The sequence below is a fragment of the Phycodurus eques genome, chromosome 17, assembly GCF_024500275.1.
Source record: "Phycodurus eques isolate BA_2022a chromosome 17, UOR_Pequ_1.1, whole genome shotgun sequence".
NCBI classification, from domain to species: Eukaryota; Metazoa; Chordata; class Actinopteri; order Syngnathiformes; family Syngnathidae; genus Phycodurus; species Phycodurus eques.
Genome location: NC_084541.1, coordinates 3013363 through 3040292, shown reverse-complemented (window position 1 = coordinate 3040292; position 26930 = coordinate 3013363). Strand labels below are relative to the sequence as shown.

The 26930-nt window shown below is 41.5% G+C and overlaps 3 protein-coding genes across 5 annotated transcripts; 2 read left to right on the top strand and 1 right to left on the bottom strand.

The window, feature by feature from the left end:
- The first annotated feature begins 737 nt into the window (after window positions 1-737).
- stt3a (STT3 oligosaccharyltransferase complex catalytic subunit A) lies at window positions 738-12239 on the top strand. 2 transcript variants are annotated; one of them, XM_061702958.1, is made up of 18 exons: window positions 738-793; window positions 1401-1521; window positions 1604-1664; window positions 1767-1888; window positions 1962-2107; window positions 2898-2988; window positions 3094-3200; window positions 3525-3689; window positions 3862-4042; window positions 4139-4294; window positions 4890-4981; window positions 6480-6635; window positions 7399-7587; window positions 7763-7879; window positions 7953-8055; window positions 9859-10047; window positions 10237-10352; window positions 11883-12239. In XM_061702958.1, exons 2-18 carry the CDS (start codon window positions 1434-1436, stop codon window positions 11919-11921), a joined length of 2118 nt encoding a protein of 705 aa, XP_061558942.1. In that variant the 5' UTR covers window positions 738-793; window positions 1401-1433; the 3' UTR covers window positions 11922-12239. The 2 variants fall into 2 exon arrangements, with proteins under 2 accessions (XP_061558942.1, XP_061558941.1); XM_061702957.1 differs by lacking the exon at window positions 738-793 and adding an exon at window positions 805-1302.
- Window positions 12240-12860: 621 nt separating this feature from the next.
- Window positions 12861-18247, bottom strand: si:ch211-266i6.3 (cytoskeleton-associated protein 2). 2 transcript variants are annotated; one of them, XM_061702543.1, is made up of 7 exons: window positions 18055-18247; window positions 16379-16470; window positions 15294-16096; window positions 14882-15203; window positions 14738-14798; window positions 13481-13736; window positions 12861-13389 (listed from the first exon to the last, which is right to left on the bottom strand). In XM_061702543.1, the coding sequence occupies exons 2-7, from the start codon at window positions 16421-16423 to the stop codon at window positions 13125-13127; spliced, it is 1752 nt and encodes a 583-aa protein (XP_061558527.1). In that variant the 5' UTR covers window positions 16424-16470; window positions 18055-18247; the 3' UTR covers window positions 12861-13124. The 2 variants fall into 2 exon arrangements, with proteins under 2 accessions (XP_061558527.1, XP_061558526.1); XM_061702542.1 differs by lacking the exon at window positions 18055-18247 and adding an exon at window positions 17649-17744.
- A 257-nt stretch (window positions 18248-18504) lies between these two features.
- Window positions 18505-26481, top strand: thap12a (THAP domain containing 12a). Its single transcript, XM_061702452.1, has 5 exons — window positions 18505-18664; window positions 21022-21136; window positions 21288-21386; window positions 24127-24157; window positions 24230-26481. The coding sequence occupies exons 1-5, from the start codon at window positions 18579-18581 to the stop codon at window positions 26038-26040; spliced, it is 2142 nt and encodes a 713-aa protein (XP_061558436.1). The 5' UTR covers window positions 18505-18578; the 3' UTR covers window positions 26041-26481.
- Window positions 26482-26930: the final 449 nt, after the last annotated feature.

Sequence of the window (26930 nt, the reverse complement as noted above, 5' to 3'; positions counted from 1 at the left end):
TGGGCTCTGGCGCCCCGTGACCCTGAACAGCAGGGGTGTCAAACTCATTTTTGTCACGGGCACATCGCGGTTGTGGTTCCACTCGGAGGGCCGTTATGGCTGCAAACCCATATTTTTACATATACGCAAATTAATGGCTAATTACTTTTGAAATCAGAAGCCAGTAAAAAAACATTTTTCAACTACAGTATTAATCCATTTTATTTTAAAAGGGGGGTTGGTAACAAAAAATGCTTACAATATCTCAATATTTTTCAAAGTGAAGCCAATTTGCAATTTTGATATTTTAGCAAGAAACACAAAAGTCGATGCACACTCGCGGGCCACATAAAATGACGTGGCGGGCAGGATCTGGCCCCCGGGGCCACCAGTTTGACACCAGTGCTGAACATGAGAGAGAATGGAATGGATCGATGGATGTTTTTTTTTCTTTTAAAACAGTGTTGAATGAAAAGACCGCACCGTTTAATTCAGCAAATTTTCACCGAAAATAGTCAGCTGTACATTGTTCTAATTTTAGTATCATTGTTGTTGTTATTACAGCATTATTATTTTTTAAGCACGTTTTATTCAGTAGAGGGAGACGGAACACGTTCCTTCACTTAGGACACGTCACTGCACCGAAGTGGGCAGGCAAGGAACCAAAATTGATAGACAGCTAATACAGCCAATCAGAGCCATATATGATCAGGTTGAGTGACGCTCAACCAATAAGGATGTACCATAGCGTGACTGAGGCGGGAATAGAGAGTTCGGTTGTCTGCAACTCGTAGGATTCACAGGAGCGGAGCTGGTAAGTGGAAGAGGATATAATGGAATATGTTTTGTACGCGAAATAGCAAACATTTAATTAGGTTGTTAACCTGCCGTTTTCGAGTTATTCCCGATTGTAACATTACTAGAAAGAGTTGTAGGGCTGGACTGTACAGATTAGAAATGAGTAGCCTAGCCTTGCTAGCAGTTCAGAGACTTGTAAAGTCGAAGCACAAGCTGAAGCACTGCAAACTGTATTATTGTTCAAACTTGGCTTCGCCACGGTCTTGTTTCGATTTGTTGCATTTCAGGTTTTTCTGTTTATTTAGCCGGCTTACCTACTGTGCGATTGTGGGAGGGTTTGGCAACTCAGTCGTTAACATCTTTCTGAGCTCATGGTGACGCCTGCAAAGTAGCCTCCTTCAAAGGTTCTCTTTTTATTTGGATTGTTGATGTGCGGTAATACGGATTATTAACGGGACAGCCTCAAATCGCTGCAGAACGTTCCAAGAAGAGTAGACGCTTCCTCGTTCCTGACGCCACTTAATAGTGCGTGGCCTTATCTGGTTGGAAGAATGGACTTTTTTTTTTTTTTTTCCAACCCCACATTTGAAATGTATTGGAATAATTGCTTGTCATCTCATCAGTTAACGAGGTGAGCTGTCTCCACCCTCGCCACAATGACAAAATTGGCCTTCCTACGTTTGTCCTATGAGAAGCAGGACACATTGCTGAAGCTGCTCATCCTTTCTATGGCTGCTATCCTCTGTGAGTGTCATTACTACTCACTTGCCACGCACAACGAAACAACGGCATGATTCGATCACAATCATCACAACTTTCTTTTCAGCATTCTCCACCAGACTGTTTTCCGTCTTGAGGTTTGAAAGTGTCATCCACGAGTTTGATCCGTAAGTGCTTCTGCGTAGTTGTGCCATGTTCGATTTTAACAAAATAAAAATACAAAAACCACCCTCATACTCAAGTTATGCAACTCTTGTGTCACCTTTTAGGTATTTCAACTACCGTACAACACGCTTCCTGGCAGAAGAAGGATTTTACAACTTTCATAACTGGTTTGATGACCGAGCATGGTATCCACTTGGGAGGATCATCGGTGGCACCATTTATCCAGGTAGGAACAACGAACTCCATTTCAAAGTTTTTATTTAAACATGTGCACTCACCTATATTTTCTCCCTCACCAGGACTGATGATCACCTCGGCTGCCCTGTACCACGTCTTACATTTTTTCCACATCACCATTGATATCCGCAATGTCTGCGTTTTTCTGGCTCCCTTGTTCTCATCCTTCACAGCCATTGTCACCTATCACTTCACCAAGGAGTTGAAGGTAATGTTGATGTTAGGGCTGCACAATATACCGTTTGAGTACCGTCATTGCGGCATCATTGAAGGGACAAACTTCAGGTGTGCAAACAATGTTTTTTGCTTAAACTACTGCATTCAAATATAGAAATGTTAACGCATATGTTAAAACATAGATGTAAAATAGCATTAGTTACAAACGAATGAATAGTGTTAGGAATGTGCTAATGACGACAGTATAACTGGGCATGAAAATAAATGATTTTTATCTTCATGTCTGGCTGAACTATTGCTCAATACTACAGTGCACTTAAATATAGGCAAACTTCATACAAATGACTCCATGCACTTTTGTGCTCTACTGAGCATAATTTTTCTCGAGAGGGAAAAAGAGAAATGTGTGCTGGTTTTCACGTTACCTGTATGTTATCGTGTATTTTTTGACATCGCGATATGTATCGCAGGGTTAAATAAAATTGCAATGCGATTTTATTCCAATATTGTTTTATTTTTTGTGTATGGGTACGACTGCTTCCTTCTACATTCCAAAGACATGCAAATAAGACTCTAAATTTGAATTAAAATTAGTGTGTGTGAATGGGTGTTTGTCTATATGTATCCTGTGATTGGCTGGCAACCAGTCCAGAATGTACCAAAGTCAGCTTGGATAGGCTCCAGCTCACCCGTGGCCCTCAATAATTGGATGGATGGGGTTAGTTCATGTTTTAGCACCGTGATATGTGTAATGCATGGTTTAAGTTGAATAAGTTGCGTTAAATAAATTGCTGTCGCTCAGTAGTCTCTTATCTGTTTAGGATGCCGGTGCTGGGCTCTTGGCTGCAGCCATGATTGCTGTGGTACCTGGTTACATCTCCCGTTCTGTTGCTGGCTCCTATGACAATGAAGGTATACCATTACATGCTCGCATGTAATACGTATATGTGACATGTACATATTTTAACAAGATCCCATCATAACCAAATATATTTTCACCCTGTCTTTCCTACTCAGGTATTGCCATCTTCTGCATGCTGTTGACTTACTACATGTGGATCAAGGCTGTAAAAACTGGATCTGTGTACTGGTCCTCTATATGCGCTCTGGCCTACTTCTATATGGTGAGAAGATGGAATTGTAATGTCATTATATGAAGTTTGAAGTCTTGTGTTTTTTTTTTTTTTTTTTTTTTTTTTTTAAACATCACATATGTAATGGCTTTTAATATCAATATTCCTGAATCAGAATCAGAATCATCTTTATTTGCCAAGTATGTCCAAAAAACACACAAGGAGTTTGTCTCCGGTAATTGGAGCGGCTCTAGTACGACAACAGACATAAAGACATTAATTTTGTATAATATGGTTTTTGTGTGCATATTTGTATTTCCTTTAGCTATCTGTCTATCCGTGTGTGTGTGTGTGTGTGTGTGTGCGTGCGTGTAGGTTTCGTCCTGGGGTGGCTATGTGTTCCTGATCAACCTTATCCCCCTCCACGTCTTGGTTCTGATGCTCACGGGACGTTTCTCTCACCGTATCTATGTAGCATACTGCACAGTCTACTGCCTGGGCACCATCCTGTCCATGCAGATTTCCTTTGTTGGTTTCCAGGTAGGGTTTAAAGCTTCTGTGTTATATTTGCACGCACTGGTTACCAGCACAACCCAATGAGATCCTATTTAGGAACCATATCAGAAAGTATTCTATTTATGTATTCATCTCGTACTAGTAGAATTATAAAGGACCTAGTCACGTACAATGTCTGTCCTCTCCCTTCTGCCAGCCGGTGCAGTCCTCCGAGCACATGGCAGCATTTGGCGTGTTTGGCTTGTGCCAGATTCATGCCTTTGTGGACTACCTACGCAGCAAACTCAACGCTCAGCAATTTGAGGTGCTGTTTAAGAGCGTCATCTCCCTGGTGGGATTCCTCCTGCTGTCCGTGGGTGCTGTTCTCATGCTGACGGGTAGGTCCAAATGCGGTGGGAGGGTAGGGGAGTAGCAGTTGTGGGAGCAAAATCCCTAAAGTAAATTCCTCGTACCGTATTGCCATGCCCCACCAGGAAAGATATCGCCATGGACTGGTCGTTTCTACTCCTTGCTGGACCCCTCCTATGCCAAAAACAATATCCCCATCATTGCGTCTGTCTCTGAGCACCAGCCCACTACTTGGTCCTCCTACTATTTTGACCTCCAGCTGCTGGTGTTTATGTTCCCAGGCAAGTGTACACTCAGCACTCTTTCATGTCCACAGAGTAAACTGAGGCATTTACGATGCAGTTCCGTTCCTAAGGTAGGCCCCATTTGTACCCAATTCAAATGCGCTGTCGTCTATGACCTACTGTGACGCAGCTGTAAAGTCATAATTACTGTTTATGTACGAAAAACAACCTGAACTAATCAAATGGAAAACCACTGAATACAGCAGTAACTGAGTGTGCCTTATTGTGCCGCGTGACGACATGTTCTTATGTTGCTGTGGACGTGCGCCATTCAGAACCGTGAAACAGGTTGGGACTGTCGTAACCCGAGGACCCCTTGTACGTAAATTAGTGAACCAAAATATTAGACGCGCTCAGTATGATACAGTGTACTTCTTCACCCCAAACAATCACCACAATAATGAACGTATTGTTGAATGAATACCTCCCTGACAGTTGATATCAAAGCGAAGAATTAATATAGTTATAATGAGATAATTTTTTTTTTTTCCCCCTTTAAATCCAGATCTCAGTTTTCAAAAAGTGGGCATGGGCATCTTTTGATGGTCTCAGCTCTTTATCTTTTCTGAAATGTCCTCTCTTTTCAATACAGTCGGTCTTTACTACTGTTTCAACAACTTGTCGGATGCGAGGATCTTCATCATCATGTACGGCGTGACCAGCATGTACTTCTCAGCTGTCATGGTAAATCCTGGATGAGCCCAACTGAATTACTTTACCTGAACGCACTCATGATGACCTGCTATTGACAGATGCATTTTCCACACAAAAAAATGCAATGTAAACGGAAATGAACAGACCCTGAGTAGTGATGGACATGGCCGTTCTCTTGAGCGTACTGAATCATGTGAATCAGTTCATTAAAGAGATTCGTTCAGTTCTTTTCCACAAAATCATTCAAGTGCTTCCTCATTCAGTTAATGATCCATCCCTGAGGTTCACGGTCATTCAACACGTTCGCCGAAGGACTATGCCTTGTTGTTGTCACGTATTGTAAACTAGGAAAGGCGGGGAGATTATTTATAAAAAAAAAAAAAAAAAAAAAAAAAACACTTCGGCTAAACGATCACCTACCTACCTATCTCTCTCTCAGCAAGCTCTCGAGCACCCGGCTTCGGTTGTGAGTTGTGAACACAAGTGCAGCGGGCTCAGCTAGCGACCATCCTTCCGCGTCCCCTGACGTCCACCTAGGCTCTCGACTTTTCTGCATTCCACCTGCGGAAAACTTTAATAATCACATTAGAGACACAGAGGGACTGATATGTATGTGCACATTTATTTTAAATGTGTGTGCTTGACTGACTCAAAAATTAGCCGTTAGCTTGAAGCTGCTAGTGAAAGCTATCCCCGCGAGGACGTCGGGACTTGCGGTTAAAATCACTCATGAGTACGTTCGTTGCGTAGTACGTCGTTCCTTGCGCAGAGGAATCACTCATCGTACTAGAACATCGCTCCTTAGCGGATCACAAACGAAGAAGTTCAACGAACGAATCACACGCGTCTAACGGATCGCGAATGATTAGTTCAACGAATGAATCATTCTTCAGTTCCTCAGTACACCAATTCACTTAAGTCCCTCCCCCGCCTGCACGGCGCTGCCTGACGCTGGCTGCTCATTTGTCAGCCGCCGAAGTGAGTGACGAATCGCAAATCACATGACCGCACGTTTAATGAAGTCCCGCCCCCGACTGCACTGCTGGCTGCTCATTGGTCATTCGCCAAAGATTCAGAAGTGAGTGACAGAAGGCTTCACCAGTTCCGTTTCCACTCCGAGCCGACTCGCTCGCCTCACGCCGGCCATGCTAAAAGAACCAATCATTTCATAAACCGATTCGCTTCAGTTCATTCACTAAAAAGATTCGTTCTTCTGAACGAAACGTTCGCGAACGTGACAACATTAACCCTAAGTGGGTAGCTCTTAGTGCAGGTGGAAATGCAATTGCAATGATGGTTAAAGAGCAGTTAACCTCCTCACCAAAGATTCACATTTCAGACACTGTGGCTCAAAGTGCAGTGGACTATGACTCTTCAAGTTCAATGTTTTGCTATATCTTTTTAATAGTAATTTATACTGGACGAGGCACGAGAAGTGCACCAGACAGCCACGCTGCCTACAAAATAAACAACAACAAAAAAAACACTTGATGTTTGATGACGGTTATGGTGTTTCTCGTCCTTCCAGGTTCGACTGATGTTGGTGTTGGCCCCTGTCATGTGCATCCTGTCTGGCATCGGTGTATCCCAGGTGCTAACAACCTACATGAAGAATTTGGACGTCAGCAGGCCAGACAAAAAGAGCAAGAAGCAGCAGGACTCCACCTACCCCATTAAAAACGAAGTAGGTGGCTTGATTGACTTTATAGTTAAAGATCCAGGGGCTGTTTGAATATAATCTTCAGATGCAATCATCCCTCAGTTACAAAAGCTTCTTACAGAAAGGACAGGTACAGAAACGTGCGGTGCCGACAATGACCTCCATGTGTGTGAAAAGAGATAATGTAAGCATTGGTGTAATCAAATTCACCAGCTGCTATTAACTGCAGCTTTTCATAAATAGTTGGATTGTGTTTTTTTTAATATACTTAGAATATTTGTCATTGCAAAATGTATTTGTTGTTGTAGAATATAATATTAGTTAACTCAACTTTTCCAGTTAAGATTTTGGCAGGCGAATGAAACCGTTACAGTTAAAACACTTTTTAATGTATGACTATTTAAAACGTCCGTCCTTCAGTTGCCCTTTAATGGCTGCAAATCTGCAAGATTATAGATAAGTAGCCAAATTGAGAAAATGGCAGCACTGTGGGCCATTGGTTTTCTTTGCACCAATTTTAGGCTCAATTCTCGGCGCTTTTTCTTCCCACTTTCCCCTACACAATCCCTGAACATGTTGTACGGTTAATTGACGGCTCGGGAAAGAAAATTATTGTCTCAATGCGTTAACCCAGTGATTTGCCTGGCGATCAGTCCGAGGTGACTTCGAAATGTCAGCTGATGCAGCTCATTGGTGTTGGATAAGCTGACGAGATAATTGATGACTATCAAGATGCCACTATGAGCACGCAGGAAATGGTAAATATCTGTGTTGTTGTCCCTCGTAGGTTGCCTCTGGGATGATTCTGGTAATGGCCTTCTTCCTAATCACATACACCTTCCACTCTACCTGGGTGACAAGCGAAGCCTACTCCTCTCCCTCAATTGTCCTGTCTGCCCGTGGAGGGGATGGCAGCCGTATCATCTTTGATGACTTCAGAGAGGCCTACTATTGGCTTCGCCACAACACCCCAGAGGTCAGTCGTATCCAAGACATGGAAAAGAGCTCCAGAGAAAATAGAACGTTGTGGTGTTTCCGAGCTCATGACATTGTAGAGCAAACCTATGACTTGGAGAGAATATATCTAGAGTTCTACAGTGTTCTTTGTAGTAGCTTTCATCGTTATACTCAGTTGTATTTTCTTATTACAGGATTCTAAAGTTATGTCATGGTGGGATTACGGCTACCAGATAACTGCAATGGCTAATCGAACCATTCTAGTGGACAACAACACGTGGAACAACACGCACATCTCTCGAGTTGGGCAGGTGAGCTCATTAGCCGGAGAGCAAACGCCACGTTTATGAAAATCTCTCTGACGGCCTCCTTCTCCTTCTGTAGGCCATGGCATCCACTGAGGAGCGAGCCTATGAGATTATGAGGGAGCTAGATGTCAGTTATGTCCTGGTCATCTTTGGAGGACTGACAGGTTATTCCTCAGATGGTACGTTTTCCCCTCGTCTATCAGTAAACTACTCAAAAATGCAGCGGATTCCAAATTATTCACGACACTAAGCGATGTGGCCGAAAGTGACAGAACTTGATCACAAAAAGAAAATAGTTGGCAACTCTCCCTATTACAAGGGTCCGATACTGATTATTACCAGTCAGGGAAGCCAAGAACTGAAATTGGAAACCGATATTCATTTGCAGTATAAGGGAAAATAGTGGCTAAGCTATCGTGTCATGAAGTCGCAAAACACCAAAAGAAGTGAGTGGGTGTTATACATTTACAGTACACTGTCACATTGTTCTGGCGACAACCGCATTATAGCAGAGAGTGATCAAGTTTGAACAACAAAATACGGCCATCCGTTTTCTGTACCGCTTCTCCTCACTAGGGTCACGGGCGTGCTGGAGCCTATCCCAGCTATCTTCAGGCGAGAGGCGGGGTACACCCTGAACTGGTCGCCAGCCAATCACACGGCACATTTAAGCAAACAACCATTCGCACCTCCGGGCAATTTAGAGTCTTCAATCAGCCTACCACGCATGTTTCTGGGATGTGGGAGGAAACCGGAGTACCCGGAGAGAACCCACGCAGGCACGGGGGGGAACATGCAAACTCCACACAGGCGGGACCGGGATTTGAACCCGGGTCGTCAGAACTGTGAGGCCGGAGCCTACATTTCATAGCCAGTCATCCACCGTGCCGCCCGTCGGGAGGTATAAAATGTCAAATAATTCACGCCCTCGCAAGACACCCTCTGAACTGGAGACGTCGTCGTAAATGCGTGTAATATAAGATAACCTTTACTTGTCCCACGATGTAGAAATAGCCATCATTTCAGTAGCAATAGTGGATATAGGAAATCTAAATGTATAAGTAGCATGCAAGAGAAGACATCTATACAAGCACATTCACAAAATGGAAATCAAAACTGTCTTCTACTACTTTCCATACATAAACTATCCAATTCAGACTATCAGCAATGCTAGTTGTTTGTTTGGTTTTAATTAACTTCTGAGATCTGATTAATCTGATTTAATAGACTTCCATCCATCCATTTTCTGAGCCGCTTCTCCTCACTAGGGTCGCGGGCGTGCTGGAGCGTATTCCAGCTGTCGTCGGGCAGGAGGCGGGGTACACCCTGAACTGATTGCCAGCCAATCGCAGGCTACATACAAACAAACAACCATTTACACTCACAGTCACACCTACGGGCAATTTAGAGTCTCCAATTAATGCATGTTTTTGGGGATGTGGGAGGAAACCGGAGTGCCCGGAGAAAACCCACGCAGGCACGGGGAGAACATGCAAACTCCACACAGGCGGGGACGGGGATTGAACCCCGCCCCTCAGAACTGTGAGGCTGACGCTCTAACCAGTCGGCCACCGTGCCGCTTAATAGACTTGCTTTTTTCAAAAAAAAATTCATTGAATTGGTAAAGGCGAATTAATCAAATGACAGATATTTTTGACAATGGCACGTAGAAATCTCATATACTTTCATTCTATAAAAAAACAAAATAACAAATACTACAGCCACAATTAACAATTATAGAGTCATGATTGTTGTGCAATTGAACACTATACAGATTTTTTAAAAATCTTATTACATAATATACTGGAATAACTGTCCTGCGGTAATGTTTTTGACAAAATTTTGAAAATACAGAAATCAGAGAAATTTGGACAAATTGTTCTTGCGGTGAATGTCTGTTCAGCTGTGAGGATTTGCACATTCGTAGAAACACAAAGCAATGTGAAATCTTTTCTCCGGCATGTGTGACCGTGTTCTCCCAGATATCAACAAGTTCCTGTGGATGGTCCGCATCGGGGGCAGCACGGACACAGGGAAGCACATCAAGGAGCACGACTACTACACTCCCACGGGGGAGTTCAGAGTGGACCGCGAAGGCTCACCCGTGCTCCTCAACTGCCTCATGTACAAAATGTGCTACTACCGCTTTGGCCAGGTCTACACCGAGGCCAGTGAGTAACTCTCAGTCAAGTCCTCGCCGTTAGTCATCAGATCTGAACCTTGGAGGAACATTCAAGTGACTTGACCCCTTGCAAGTTAGAGTGAAGATGAATATGAACTGTAATAGTTTTTTTTTTTTTTTTTAATAAACGTAAAACTGCTCAATTGTGTAAATTGAAGTGCAATTCTAATCTTTGCAGAGCGCCCACCAGGTTATGACAGAGTGAGGAACGCTGAAATTGGTAACAAAGACTTTGAACTGGATGTGTTGGAAGAGGCCTACACGACAGAACACTGGCTTGTTAGGATATACAAGGTCAGTTGCTGCTTGCGGTTTTTTTTTTGGGGGGCTGGCGAGGGGTTAACATTCAAATAGGCAAAGAAAGGCATCTGTCAATGGCATATAGTTGGCACATTGAGGATAATCTTGACTGCTTCGGAGTTTTAACAGTCTGGCGTAACAGAGACTGTGATTAAAATTAGTGAAAATTCCGGTTTTAATATGTTGTGTAAAAGGACCGTATTGAACCCTAAATATGGTGCCATAATTAGGGCAGCACAGTGAGCATGTGTTTCGAACTAGGGATGCACCGAAAGATGTGGGCCGAAGATGGGCCCGAAGTGCGCTTTCTGTTTTCAGCCGAAAGACTTTTGACCGAAACAGTGCAGCCCAAAGACGATGTTGTGACGATGCAAGCAAAAACGGCGGCCGGCGCAGCCCCAGCTAACGCGGCTAAACACGATGTGGAGGCGAAACTTTGCTTCGCGTCCGGTGTCAACGCATTATAAGTCACTAATCATCGCCTCCATGGCAGCGAATGAGCTACAATGTGACAAGTATCGTTATCGCGAAGGGAGGACGAGGAGTAATAACATGAGAAAGATGGAGAAGGCATGCTAATTGCTAGGTTACTGTGACATGTCAGGGCCCACAGTTTAAACACATTCAGTTATTTATTTGTTTATTTTTACATAATTTGGGCTCATAAAACCCACAAAATCAGGAAGTCAAAAAATTGGAATACTGTTAATCATCATTTACTTCTCAGTTGTTGTAGAGAGAGAAATTAGGGCCCCATTAAATCAATCAAAATAAGATTTTGGTACCTTCCCCACATACACACACGTCAATGTGCAATCAGTTACTTGCACTGACGGATGACCTTTATGGACATTAAATGTTTGTAGAACAATCATCATTGGTATCACTATGATAATGCCAATATTGGTGCTGTGTTTGAAGCCTGTTGAATTTGCTGTAAGGGAATATATAAATTCAGATTTTGTGGCAATCAAGTATGTGTCAAACATAATAATAAAAATGCAACGTGTGATGCAAATAAAACAATCCACTGCCTTTTGTACTCCAGAGCACAAAACCAACAAAACAAAAGAAAAAAAGCCAACTCGAGACAAAACCAAATCCAACAAAAAGAAAACAAATTAGCCGTGCGGCGACAGACAAACAAGGGTTACATTCTTCCAATCGCGCTGAAGTTTACTCTGTCAGAGAAATGTGCACAAGACACACAGCTGCGCAGTCATCACAATCCTTTTAAAGATTAAATATCTGTTTGTTCAAATTGTACTATATTGAACGCATACTGATAATTATCCTCATCTAAAAATGTAATCCAATCAATATTATTTTGTGTGACTGTGGAGTTGTACTATAAGGTTTTGAGCAGCCTCCTTTTCTCTTTTTTATTCCCCCAATGGATTCTCTTAATCAACAGCATCACATGAGTTAATCACCAATCCTAAAAAAAAAAACAACTCTTATGTACAGCATGTTTTGAGTCCTCAACAACTGTCTTTTCTATTATTTATTCATCCTAACTTCTAGGTGAAAGATCTGGACAACCGGGGTCTTTCAAGAACATAAACCCCTTGAAGACAATGAAACACCCTGTTTGCGCACAGCACTGAACACCTTTCCCTATGGTCAGCAGATGAGCTGGTCAACAATACTTTTTTTTTTTATACGGTTTGTTTTGGGGAAGAAAACTGCAGAGAGATTTGTGTGGGTGTGTATGTGAGATTTTGTTCTGTTATTATAATAAATTGTTTCATAATACCCAGTCTGATGTTGGGAAGCCTAATTTGACAAAGTGGCCAAAAGTCAGCAGTGTTCATTGGAGCAGCTTTTTGATTTTGTACAATGTGGTCAAATAAAGCAGGAATTAAACATGGGTAAAACATTGGTGTGTGTTATTATTATTATTTTTTTAAGTTTCCACAACTCTTGACTAATATCTCTGCAATAATCAAGGGAATAAAAATTGTGAAAGAAACCGATGTAAATTTGAAGAGGTGAGAGCAACAGAACATCCATTACAGGTCAATCAAATCAACGAGAACGGTCAAACTTTTACATGGCACTAGCTTACAAGTAGCTACAGCTAACATGTGGCTGTGTTCAGAATTAACCTATCACATTCTATTTAAACTCACATTAAATGAGATTACGCGCAGACCTGCTACAATTTAAAAATAACTGAAATATAGTAGTCTTGGCATTTCCTTGTATATTGCACATCTTCAAGCCACATTCTGCTGAATTTAAAGCAGCCACAGAACATCACAATGCCTTCTGGAAAGCGTGTTCAGAATTACAGAAAGCGGTTACACAACAAAATATTACATTAAGGGTACAGTTTTTGTCAACAACAAAAGAAACAATATCTTCTTTCCATTAGTAAATTTTAAGCTCCGCCGCCCCGACATCTCATTTTCATATTATGCCATTGATCATTGTTTTATTCATTTGTATGTACCCACTAGTTATCTTGAGCTGGGACGGGTTCCAGCTTCCTTATGCTCCCAAAAACGACAAGTGATACATTACACAAAATGAAAGAATCTTTTTGTTAAAAGGTCAGACAAAATTACTTTTTATTGTAGTGCATTACTACAGTTTTTAAAGTAAATACATTCAGAACTTAAAAGCAGAGAACCAAATGTTAACATTGAACCAAAACAATTCGAACAGATAAAATGAGTAGTAGCCTTTAGAAGAAAGTGGACTACTTTTTTTATATACATAAATATATATTAGTGTATACAGTATAGACACGCATCAGCATATTTACGTTATGACCTGGTCTGGCAGATCCTCCACAAGAGCAGAATTCTTTCTATAAACGTAAGCATTGAGATCATCATCTAGCTTAACCAGCTCGGCCAGTGACGACACGCACGGGTCGTGATCAAGCAGGGTCGGCGGCAGACATGAAGAGTGGCGCTCGATGCGACGGGAGCGGCGCACGGGCGTCAGAAACTTCAAATCTTTGATGTTGCTTTTTCGTCTCGCTGCGCTGGTTTGGACCTCACTTTCAATTGTCTTCTTCACACTACAACACGCACAAAAGTAAGAACAGAATTTTTTTGACATCTTGGGTTAAGTTTAGCACTTCCATTCCATAATTGGACATGACAGCTGACCTTTGCAAATATGGCGTCGTCTTTACACTGTATTTTATGACAAAGGCATGACCCATCTGTGACACGCCCTCCATGTCAGCAATGTTGTCGTCGCCATCACATTGAACTTTTTCATCCATCTGCACTCCCTGTTCACTTCCTCCATTGTCATTCTTCAGTAGCTCCTTGACGTTCTCATTCTTGAACAAGTCCTTCACACGTTCATTCTCCATAGGTCCTTCCTCCTGTTCAGCATCATCACACACACGTGCGCTCTCTGGGAGTGAAAATGGCATAAAGTGATCAAAATCACTGCAAGATGAGACTTCGTCCCCAAGATTTCCTTAATATCCAGAAAAAGCTTTTGTTTGTGCCAGGCATACATACCGTACCTGTGTGAATGATCAGAATGTTACCACCTCTGCCTTGAATTCGAGCCGTGAAAAACATTTGTTAGCGTTGCAAGAGACCAGTCATTGAGAGATCATTTTAAAAGGTGGGGAGAATGCGGATTAAAGAAAATCCACATATGGGAAAACTTCTTCCGTAACCCAAAAGGCATTTTCTGACAAATGAGTTTAATTTTGCCTATTACTACCATTAATTAAGATCAAAGCATGTAATATTTTCATTATTAACTTGACTGTTTCAAAATAGGTGTAAATTTAGGTTCAGTGCCTTACAGCAATGATTCTCAACCAGTGTGCCGGGGTACAGTCGTGTGCCGTGGGAAATTTAAAAAAAAAAAAAGTTTACTTAATCGCGCCAAAAAAATATTTAGTTACAAGAAATTTATATTTGCTCATCGGTTTATGCCAGGGAGGCACAGTGACAGACAAAACAAAAAAATTCTCTTCTATTAGATGGCAAGAAGTACATACAGTAATGTATCCACTTTTTTGTTTGTTGGTGTGCTGTGAGATTTTCCAGTTGTAAAATACTGCATGTGCCTTGGCTCCATAAAAGGTTGGAAATCCCTGCCTTACAGTGTGCTCAGCTTACGACAGAGTTCTGTTTCTCCACTGGTAGGAAAGTCATGGGTTTGTATGGAAAGACAGAAATACAACTAGAAAAGAACCAAAGGGGAAAAACAGTAAGTACAGCAGTAACTGGGTGTGCCTTGATGTTCTGCATACAACAGCAGCACATTCTTAGGCCGCTTCACAAAATAGTTCATTGCGTGTCGTTTGTAACCTCGAAATAGGCAGAGACTGCCGTAAACCCAAGTAGTATTCCGGAATAGACCGTAAGTAAGTTACACGATAAAACTGAACTTACTATCCTTGTACTTTGAAGGGGTCTGCAAGGCTTCCAGGGCATCACACAGGTTCACAGCAATCTAAAAATATGACAAACAGCAACATTTCTTTAATTATTAAATAAAATAAACCATATTCAGTGGCAATAGTTGAATCTCCTTACGCCCTCAAATCCATCCTGCAGAACAGGCAAATCGAGATCCGGGTTTTCTACAAGGTCCAAGGTAGTGTTCAGCATCACTGGAGTCTGCGTCTGCACAGTTGCAGGAGCTTCCTGGGCCTCTGGGTCAGGGGCAGAGACCGCGGGATTCTGTTTGCACTGGCTCAGAGCGAGCTCTGGTTCCGACTTTGCCTCATCCCGCTGGGATTTCACACCGGCTTTGGGATTTACAGATGCAGAGCGTTTCACTTCTGGGCGTGCGCTGGTCATGGCGGGTCTCTTGAGAGTCTTGCCCTTGGAAGCCAGCCACACAGCTAATTTCGCCCTGCAGGGAGGTATAAAAACAAAGTATGGAGGCATGCCTCACGGACAAATATCAAGCAAAACAAGCAGGGCTTTAAAGTAAGACTTTCACCTTCTTTCCTCGGCAGTTTCAGTATTTCTGTACTGGCTGAGGGTGCTTGTTACAGGAGGCTTCTTGACCTTCTTATCAGTTATTGAAATCTTTGGCTTCGTGGGTGCCACGGTTGGGTTTCCGGAGCCGGTGGTTCTTATTGTTGCCGGGATAACTGCGGTGCTCAGATCGTGAGCAGAACGAGGGCCCGGAGGACGGCCGGTGGCCACAGGTTTGAACGCTTGTGCACGTCCATCCACCACTGACTTGGACCTGGGAGGTCTAGGTTTTTGGAAGCCCCTCTCAGGGACATCAGTGACAGACTTTGACCTGCTTCTTGCCAAATTTGCCACACTTCGGTTTTCCGCTTCAGGCGCTGCTGGTTTTGAAACTGCCCCCCGAGCTCTCGCGCTCAACTTCCAAATGGATCCAATTTTTGACTCCACAATTTTACCTTTGTACATGCCAGGGGCAGCCTTTGAGGGAGCCGCACCAGCTCCTCCTGGTGTGTATGTAACCAGTTTTCCATTTTTCACTGTCTGTTCGGCAAGAACGGCCAGGTTGCGTGCTTGTCTTTGTTTGACTTCACTAACAGCACTTCCATTGCCATCTTTCTGTGTGAACTTCACTTTTTTCAGAACTTCACCAGACACCGACTGTGCATCTTGTATTTTGGAGGCGATTTTACTGGCACCATTTCTTACCAGCATCTCCCGTTTCTTATTGCTTTTAAGTTGGACGGACACAGCCGATGTTGATTTTGAAAAGTCTCTTTTGCTGAAAGACTTGATTCCATCCCCGGGGTGAGCATTCTCCTTGTTTCCCTGAAACAATTAAAAGCATACAACTTTTTGAGTAATTTTTAAAACACAAGCTTAAAAGATGAGCCGCTGCCCCCACAGATGTGAAAAGTTCCCACGCATTTCAGGCTGGCTTGACACGGTAGGTCCAAGTGTCCAATTCTGATTCTACACATCAAGTGACACAGAATCAATATGACCATTTTGACAAAACAAAGGAAACAATCTGCATGCAGAGATTGCACACAGGTAACTCTACAATCCCTTTTCCCACATTAGTCACAATTAGATGACTAAGGCTCTTACCTTCCTATTGGCTGTGGGCTTTCTTGAAACCGCAGTGTTGCTCATGGCGGCGCCTCAACTTCACAGATAATTCACTGGTTTGTCCTGAAGACCTTCAAAAAAAATAATCAATATCAAATTGAATAGATCAGATCCAATCCATAATTAAATGGTCTAATCTTCAATAAACAAAACAAAATATTAAATGTATTTTGCATTTATGCCAGTGACAATGACAGGCAAAACACTTCAATGCTCTTCCATTAGATGGCAGAAGGTACAATAAAACCCGTGTATCCACTTTTATGCCAGTCATACAACAGAATAATTGACAAACATTGCCACGCAGCGTGCAGGGTTTGGCAACTGTTTCCACGAGTCTGCCACCGGTTTTGAGCGGACACTGTCGCAACGTCGCAGTTTAAAGCCCGTCGAAATGCACATAAGGCTTCACTCACACTGAAAATACATTTCCGGGTTTGCGAGTCCATCTCAAGGCATCCATGTACGCACGATATCGTGAAAAATAAAGTCAATAGTGCAAACTACAATTGACTCTCATTCGTCACCTTTGGCTCTCTGCTCACAAAACCTGAGGAAGAATCCCTTGAGGTGCCCTTTTGGCTCTGTTCCCATATTGACAACAGATTCATAGGTTTTTGTTCAGGAACAGTAACAGGTTTACATTCTTCCCTTTTATTGCACTTCTTCACAGAGTTATGAACTGAAAAGCTTCCCCACGGGTACAGAGGTTCCCATTAGTCCCAGCTGTTTCGTTGTAATCTTGCTCAGACAGGGAAATGTTGGCTCATTCATTTTCCAGTGGGAAAAAATAACTGCAGTATCGATCTCATCACGCTAGTATCGATCCGATACCAATACTCACATTGGTATCGATATTTACATCGATACGCTCACCCCTACAGTACTTTTTTCGTGCCATTTTTGGTGTCGTGGCCTGAGATTTATCCAAGGTCAAATGTGTTCCTCGAATTAAAAGTTTTCCCAACCACTGTCTACTAAAACCAGTATTTTATTCGTTCAATTTAGTCTCGCCGTGTTTATAACATTAGTGAGAACGTCGTCCTTACAGTCACTAAAAAGCAAACGTATTGTTCGTTATTTGTAGTAAACGGTTACAACGAGAACTCCCAGTGCTGGTGGGGGGGTGTCTTCGTTTCGGTTTTGAACCATTTCTCCCGAACTTAGCTGCCATTAGCTTGTTTTGAAACGCAGGAGTCCACGGTAGCCTCGAATTACACCAGTAAATACAACATTTACAACAACTTACCCTTCGGTTGAACGTGTTTTGTAAAAGGAAAGACACAAAGCACAAAGTGTGGACCATCAAAAGCGGCCACAGCCTGATTCTGCCTCACGAGTGGACTTGAAATATATTATTTGACTTGCCGCTGCTGCGCTCTTATTGGTTAGGGCGGTCTCGCGAGGGCGCCGTGTCAACCAATAGGGTATGTCGAAACAAAGGCACGAGATCGAGAGAACGTTTTGGTTTGAATTATTTTGAAACAAAATAGCATTCCACGATTACCGGTCACAAATGCTGTTCCGCCTTCATTGTACACGTCAAGGAGTTTAAAATGGGGGGGGGGGGGGGGGGTTAATAAAAGCCTATTTGTCGAATAACAGAAACAAGTACATTCACCCAAATAATATCATTATCTAACTGTCCTTTTTACCTTGTTTCATTCAGTTCAGCCAGACAAGTACGAAATCATAAAATACTTTATTTTAATAAAAATGGTCGTGAACAGATTGGACTGTCATATGACCTAACGCGTTGAACATGTCGGCGGGCGTTCTCCAGTTTCGGGTTTTGAGAACATCGCTAAGAATTAAAAAGCGAAGCACGCGCAGTGCAAATTAACCATGCGTGACACCACGAACGGGAAAACATACAAGAAAGGAAATGAGCTTTTCACAATAAAGTCTAATTTATTTGGTAGCTGTCTTGCATCGAACAATAGTAAAGATAAACAATTAATGTATTTTTTAGCAAAAATAAATGAATGGAATTTTGTTTTTATATAAATCTGGTTGTATTTGATATCCCATGTGCAGTATATCTTTCAAAGGCAACAGGTTTTATTTTGACATACGACATCGGATGTTCACACGTCTGTCCAACACGAAAGCTACAGCTAGCATTATTTGCTACCGTCCGAATTTGTATACACACCACCAACCCTAAACGCAAACTACAATGCAGAATCAATGTGCCGCTCCTAACTGTACTAGTGTGAAATCGGACTTGTATTCGCTCTTCCGTTTTCCGCTTGACGCAGAAAGGTAAGTCGAATTTAAAGCGAAGACTCGGTTCTCAGTGAAAATGTTTTCAAACATTATTTATTCAAAAATTCAACTTCATCGTCTGTTTGCTGGACGTGGTTTCATTATTTGGGTGTTGCAATGTCAAGAAACAATCACATGGAGCCATTACATTATTGACCAATTCAGTTACTCGTAATAACGGTATTAGCAGTAACATTTCATGTGCACCGTCTTGAAACTCTATGAACTGTTAACCAGTGAGACAAATACCTCTTTTATGGTCAAAGTTTTCCTGAATGCTGGACTATCCTACAGTATCTTAGCCATTGTGTGCACCAGTAAATGTTTTTTTTTTTTAAATGGGAGGAAAAAAGTATGTGAACCCTTTAGAATCTCTTAAATTTCTGCATAAATTGGTCAACTGTAGACTGATCGTCATGTAAATCACAAGTATAAATAGTCTGCTTCAACAAATACCACATCAAAAATATGTTTTCATGTTTTAATTGAAAATAAACATGTAGGCGGCACAGTGCACAACTGGTTAGCACATTTGCCTCACGGTTCTGAGGACCCGGGTTCAAATCCGGCATCGCCTGTCTGGCGTTTGCATGTTCTCCCTGTGTCTGCGTGGGGTTTCTCCGGGTACTCCAGTTTCCTCCCACATCCCAAAAAATAGCATGGTACGTTAATTGAAGACTAAATTGTCCATAGGTGTGAATGTGAGTGCAAATGGTTGTTTGTTTGTATGTGCCCTACGATTGGCTTGTGACCAGTTCAGGGTGTACCCCGAAGATAGCTGGGATAGGCTCCAGCTCACCCGGGACCCTAGTGAGGATAAGCAGTACGGAAAATCAATGAATGAATAAACATTTACAGGAGTGGGAGGAAAAAGTAAGTGAACCGATGGATTCAATAACTATGTGACCCTCCTTTTGCAGTAATAACCTCAACCAAACAGTTCCTGTTGTTGCAGATCAGACGTGCAAAACAATCAGGATGAATTTTAGATATTCCTCTTGACAAAACTGTTGTAGTTCAGCAAGATTCCTGGAATGTCCGGTGTGACTAGCTCTCTTGAGGTCATGCGACAGCATTTCTATCAGGTTGAGGTCCGGACTATATATACAAACTTGTATAAAGATGGAAAAGGTTACAAAGTTTCTCTAAAGGTCTTGATGTTCATTACTCCACAGTTATACAAATAGAGAAAGTTCAGCACTATTCTCTCTTCCGAGTGGCTGTCCTGTAAAGATGACTGCAAGAGCAGAATGCTCAATGAGGTTAAAAAAAAAATAAATAAATAAAAAAAAAGAATCCTTCCGTGTCAGCTGAAGACTTACAGTAATCACTGGCACATGCCAACATCTCTGTTGACAAATATACCATATGTAAAACATTAAACAAGAATGGAATTCATGTGAGAACACCAAGGAGGAGCTGTTACAGCTAAAAAAAACAAAAAAAGGTTTGCTAAAGAGCACTTGGATGTTCCACAGCACTACTGGCACAATATTCTGTGGGCCTATGAAACCAAAGTTGAATTGTTTGGGAAGAACACACAATACCATCTGTGGAGGAAAAATGGCGCAGCACACCAACATCAGAACTGTATGCTAACTATTAAGCATGGAGGGAGCATCATGGTATGAGCGTGCTTTGCCACCTCAGAGCCTGGACAGCTTGCTATGAATTCACAAGTTTATAAAGGTATTTTGCAGAAGAAGAACAAATTGAGGCCATCTGTCTAACAGTTGCAGAAAGACAGTGATCTAAAACAGAAGCAAATCAACAACAGAATGGCTTCAGAAGAAGAAAGTACATGTTCTGTAGTGGTCCAGTCAAAGTCTCGTCCTCAATCCAATTGTGATACTGTGGCATGACCTCAAGAGAGCTATTCACACCAAAGATTCCAGGAATCTTGCTGAACTGCAACACTTCTGTAAAGCGGAATGGTCCAAAATTCCTGATTATTGTGCACGTCTAATCTGCAACTACAGGAAATGTTTATTTTAGGTTATTGTTGCCAAAGGAGGGTCGGTCACTTATTAAATCTAAGGGTTCACTTATTTTTTTCTCCCTATCCTGTCAATGTTTCTTTTCAGTGAAAATAGGAAAACATTTAATTGTTAGTGTGGTGTTAGTTTTTAAGCAGACTCTGTTCTTGTGTTTTAGATTAAGGTCAGACTACATTTGATGGCCAATTTATGTAGAAATTTAAGAAATGACAAAGGGTTCATATACTTTTTCATCCCACTGTATACTGTCACATAAAAATATGTTTACAATATTACATGTACTAGGTGCAAAAAAAAATAAAAGTTTAACCAGTAGCTTTTTGTCACATTTGTTTGACTTCACAATTCACATTTCAGGTGTAAAATGTGGTTGGAAAAATGCCAGCGGGAAGATCTAAAGGAGAAATCACCAGAACATCTCTTCAGATACTACAGACTTTGTGCAAAGCATTTTGAAACTTCTGATGATAGTGTAAGTGAGGACCAAACCATATGGGAAATTGTTGGCCTCTTTTAATTTCCCATTTTTATGTTCAATGTTAAAAACATTCACACACAAGGCAACATCGTATTGAATCGCCACAGTTTACATGATACCGTTTTGATGTGGCTTTGTTTTACAGAGTGATCCAATTACAGTGATAAACGATGACACCATCCCAACTATCTTTGATGAAGCCAACAAACTTCAAAATCCACAAATAAAGCGCACTCAGGAGACGGTGTGTATAAGAAAAAAAAACATCGCTATTACAGTGGAACCATAAAAGTTGAACACAATCTCTGAGGAAATAGAGAAATAGATAATCAGTTCCAGAGTCAAACTGTCACCATCATAGAACCTTTATTTAGCAGTTAGGCCAGGTTTTAAACAACACTTTAAAACATTTCTAATTGTAATTAATTCAAGTTTAAAAAGTTAACTACTACTCATCCTCGAGATGGAGGTGTAGTGTTTAAAGAATAACTAGCCTTGGTAGGCTAGTCGTCTTCATATATCACTTTGATTAATATTTGTAAGCTTTGTATAGGAGGTAAAGTTACCTCTTCCAGTACCTCCACTTCTGTTTCTGTGTTGATCACACTTATCTTTATTGCCTTCTAACCTAATGGCGTATCCTTCTGCAGTAGACTCACAAAGGGCAAAGTAAAACACACACTTATGAGAATCAATTAAATGCACATACATCATGATGATTCCAAATTCAATCCAATCACATATTGAATGTATAGTGGCACCTTAAGTTTAATTAATTCCGTGACTGAGCATGCAATTCAGTGAATTATTTCAAATTTTCAGTGAGACGAAGAAACAAATTTGATCAAGCGACGCCTTGTAATTTAGAAAACTCATAAGTTGGTGGACTTTTTATTTGTATTTTTTGCTCTTTCTGTAAACCCTGAGAGGGCAAAAGATGGCGCCAAAGCCCTGACTAATTGAAAAAAGTAATTGGTGTCAAGGAAGTATGTTGAAGTGATAGATTTCAACTGAGAGACTAAAATCTTTGTGTGTTGGTAAGTTTAGCCTGGGTTGTTAGTGGGAGTTACGGAGAGTCTTTCCCGCATTATGTTTTCGCTATGACGAGTAGCTATTAAAAAGCCCAAGCTAACAAACGATGGAGTCTCGTTATTTCTTGGCAATTTGTGTTTTTATGGGTTACAAAGACAAGACACACACACTTCTGGTGCATTTTTTAGGCTAATGTAAGATGAGTATGAAATGATATTAAAATTTTGGGATTATAGTTTGGGCTATATTTTTTTATATATTAATATTTTCAATTCTAAATATTTGTAGGGGGGTAAAATTACCCGACAGTGCTGTGAAAAAGTATCGGCCCCCTTGTCAAATTCATATATTTTTGCATAGTTTCCCCACTTGAATGTTTAAGATAATCAAATGTAAATATCAGACAAATATAACCAAAGTGAACTTAGAATGCTGTTTTAAAATGGTGATTTCATTTATTAAGGAAAACAACTGTTCGATATCACCTAGCCTTATGTGAAAAAGTAATCACCCCCCCCCCCCCCCCCCCCCCACACACACACACATACACACACGCACTCATGTTAAGTGATGGATTACCTCCAGACCTGTTCAATCAATAAATCACTTAAACAGAATCTGTCCCGACAAAATCAAGTCAGGCAAAAGATCTAAAAAAGCTGCAGCAAAACGACACTATCCGGAGAAATTCCACAAGAGTTGAGAAATAAAGTAATAAAATAATCGGGTTACAAAAGCCATTTCTAAAGCTTTAGGATTCCAGTGAACCATAGGGAGAGCCATTATCCTCTCATGGAGAAAACATGGAACAGTGGTGAACTTCCCAGGAGTGGCCGGCCTACAAAGATTACCCCAAGACAACAGCAGTGACTCCTCCAGGAGACCACAAAGGAACTCAGGACAACTTCGAAAGAACTGCAGGCCTCCTTTGCCTCAGTTAATGTCAGTGTTCATGACAAAACAATAAGGAAGAGACTGGGCAAAAATGGCATCCATGGCAGAGTTCCAAGTCGAAAACCACAGCTGACCAAAAAGAACATAAAGGCTCGTCTTGCTTTTGCAAAAAAAAAAACATCTGAATGATTCCCAAGACTTTTGGGAGAATATTATATGGACTGATGAGATGAAATTTGAGCTTTTTGGCAGGTGTGTGTCTTGTTACATTTGGCGTAAATGTAGCACAGCATTTCAGAAAAAGAACATCATACCAACCGTCAAACATGGTGGCGATAGTGTGATGATCTTGGGCTACTTCGCTACTTCAGGACCTGGACAACCTGCTGTGATTAATGGAACCATGAATTCTGCTCTTTAAATTCTGCAGGCCAATTCAGCCATCAGTTTGTGACCTCAAGCTGAAGGACACTTGACTTCTGTAGTAAAACACACCAGCAAGTCAACTTCTGAATAGCTTTTAAATACCGAAATGAAGGTTTTGGAGAGGCCTAGTCAAAGTCCAGACTTGAAATGCAGTGGCATGACCTTAGAAAGGCCATTCGTGTTTAAAACCCCTCGAATTTTTGCTGAATTCAAACAATTCTGCAATGAAGAGTGGGCGAAAATACTTCCACAGAGATGTGAAAGACTCATTGCCATTTATAGAAAATGCTTCATTTCAGTTGTTGCTTGCCCGCGACCCTAGTGAGGAGAAGCGGCTCAGAAAATGGATGGATGGATGGAGTTGTTGCTACTGAGGGTGGCCCAACCAGTTATTAGGTTTAGGGGGGCATTACTTTTTCACACAGGGCCAGGTAACTTTGAATATATATATTTTTTCCTTAATAAAAAAAAAATACAATCAATTAAGAACAGCATTTTAAGCTGATGTAAAGTGCAAACAATATAAGAATTTGAGAAGGGGGCCAATACTTTTTCACAGCACTGTAGGTTTTTTGGTATCCATCCGTGGCATGTGGGTTTATGTGTAAATTATGTATTTTTACACTTTTAAGGATGAAGACACAAAGACGAAGGGAAGAAAAAGTAAGTAAAAAGTGTGCTTTTTTTTACATGCCTAATGAATGATTTGGCTTTAAAGTTCTTTCACCCTTGCAGAAATCAAAAAATCTAATGTTGAAGTGCACAAGGAGGAGGCAACGATAACTTCAAAGGAAGATGGATACAAAGACTATCTCAGGTCATTATTTGAAGCGCTTGTACTGTTAGGAGAGCAAAACATTCCGGTGACCTGGTCCAGTACTATTAAACAAGACACTATCGGATTAAACAACTTTGAGGCATTGCTAGAGTATCGCATCAGTTGTGGAGATGAAGGGCTGAAGAAGTATGATGTAAACAAAGAGGGCTGTTCATCACGTCATCTTAAACAGCTGATTGAAGTGTGCGAGAGATGCATCCGGAGTAAAGTGATGGAGGAAGTGAAAGAAAATGGCTTTTTCTCACTGATTACTGATGATCTGGTGAAGATTCTGCAAGAGTGGTACCTCCCTGTGTTCCTGCGCTATGTGGATGACTCAAACTACCAGCGTGAGAGGTTTGTGGGCTTCTTGCCTTTTGATGGAGATGCAGATGTTTTGTCGGAGAAACTGCTGTCTGAAATGATCGATGAATGGGGGTTGAACATGGACCAGTGTAGAGGCCAAGCCCACTCGTGCTCCGGGACACACTTCGCTAAAATAAAAGCGTTTGCTGCCAAACTGATGGAGAAGTATCCAATGGCTATGCTCACATTTCAACCCACTCAAGCCTTGAACATATCACTAGCCAATGATATGGCTTTGTCAGGGGTCCAGCTTGTCATTTCCACCTTGAAGAAAATCGAGTCTTTCTTTGACCAGTCCCCTTTACTGTGTCTGGAGTTGGAGCATGCCATCTCAGTTATTTATCCAGAAAAAGAGGAGAAGGCCAAAGAACTGAAGGAGACGTGTTGCACCAGCTGGACCCGAAGACACGATGCATTTGAGGTGACACTGGAGCTTCTTGAGGCTTTGCTGCTTTGTGTGGACAGCGTACATGACAATGAAGACTTGCGATGGAGCGATCAGATCACATATGATGCCTTGGAGATCTCAAAAGCTCTGGCTGACTTTGAATTCATCATGGCCTTGGTTGTGCTGAAAAACACCATGATACTTTTAAGGGCATTTGCGAAGAACATCCAAGGCGAAGCAACAGACATCTATTTTGCTGCTGGCAGCGTAAAAGCAGTGTTGCACTCTCTGAAGGAAGTGGCTGACAATATTGACGTATATCATGAGTTCTGGACAGAAGAGGCGGTTAACCTTTCTGCCACAATGGAGATTCCAGTAGAACTTCCTCGGTCGCTCTTGAGGAAGCATCAGTCTGACGTGGGAACACTTCAACCAGAGAATTACTACAAGGAGCACCTGACTGTTCCTGTGGTGAACAATACGCTCAAAGAAGTCGGTGAACTCTTCAGTGATGACCACCTGAAAGCACTAAAATGTTTGTCACTGGTCCCTGCTGTAATAGAACAAAACAAGGCTTCCCAGCCTGAAGAAGAAAACATGTTAGTGTTTAAAAATGACATCCCGAACGTAGGTTCCCTCACCGCCGAGCTGCATTGTTGGTGGGTTAAATGGAATAAAAAAGGGAAAGGAGAATCGTTGCCCTCCACTCTGCAGGAAACGTTGCAGCAGGCTGATGTAAAGTTCTTCCCAAACATGCTAGCAGTCCTGAGGCTACTGGGCATCCTGCCTACTTTGGCTCTGGATACCAGTTGTGATGTGGCATTCAAGCGCTTCAAGACATACATGCACAACACCCCTGACACTGCGAAATCAAAGAGCCTGGCTCTTCTCAACATAAACAATGATGTGGGATATGATTTGGATTCAATGGTTGATATCTATATGAAGACTTACCCCAATGGCGAAGATGCTTGATACTTTAGCTCTGTTAGGAAACTATCTAGTTTTTAGGGACTGGCGCTTGATGAAATCATTTCCATATGTTCTAGTCCAAGCACTCAGACTCATGAAATGTAAATTGAAGAAGTCTTTCGGCTTTTCCCCATCACGGGTCACCACTGCGAGTCACTCATATGATTTGTTTGCCACAGTTTCAACTCATTAAAACTAACATACAAATATGCTACACCTTTGCTATATGTTTTATATCATCATGTCGCGTGTTAGGAAAACAATTTTGACAGAAGCATCTTGTGAATATCAGTCAAGATTACAATTGCTCCAAATGACTACTGTGACTATCCATCAGTCATCCAAAATACATAATTATGTTAGGTTTACATTTTTTTTTTTTTTTTTTTAAATGTTGGGACAACTACACATTCTGTGAAAATGTAAATAAAGTGTTTCAGCTTTTGTATTATTCTTACTTATTCATATCCTATAACTCTGGGTTAGTCTTACCTATATAGTACTTTCTAGTGTGGGCGTTTAGTCGTTGGAGGGCAATCAGCTATTATCTGCACTGTTAACTGGCAGTTTATAAATGTTCCTTGCAACCGCATTTCATATCCCTAGTGAAATTAACTAGTTAAGTTTATAGAGCACATAATAGTTTCTCTGTTTGATGCAACCTCACAAGCACTTTTTCAAATTAACATCTTGGGTTTTCCTCCCCCCCAATCCCTCCCACTGCTCCTCGACTGGGTTCTGACCAGTACCTGTACATAGCAATACGAAAAGAAAGAAATGCTGTCGTGGTGTAAGTACACGGTTTAAACCAGTTTATGTAGCACAATTCTTTACTTCAACCACTCAATACCAACACACTATTACCAAACCTCATTTTTGCTGCATTTAATCGT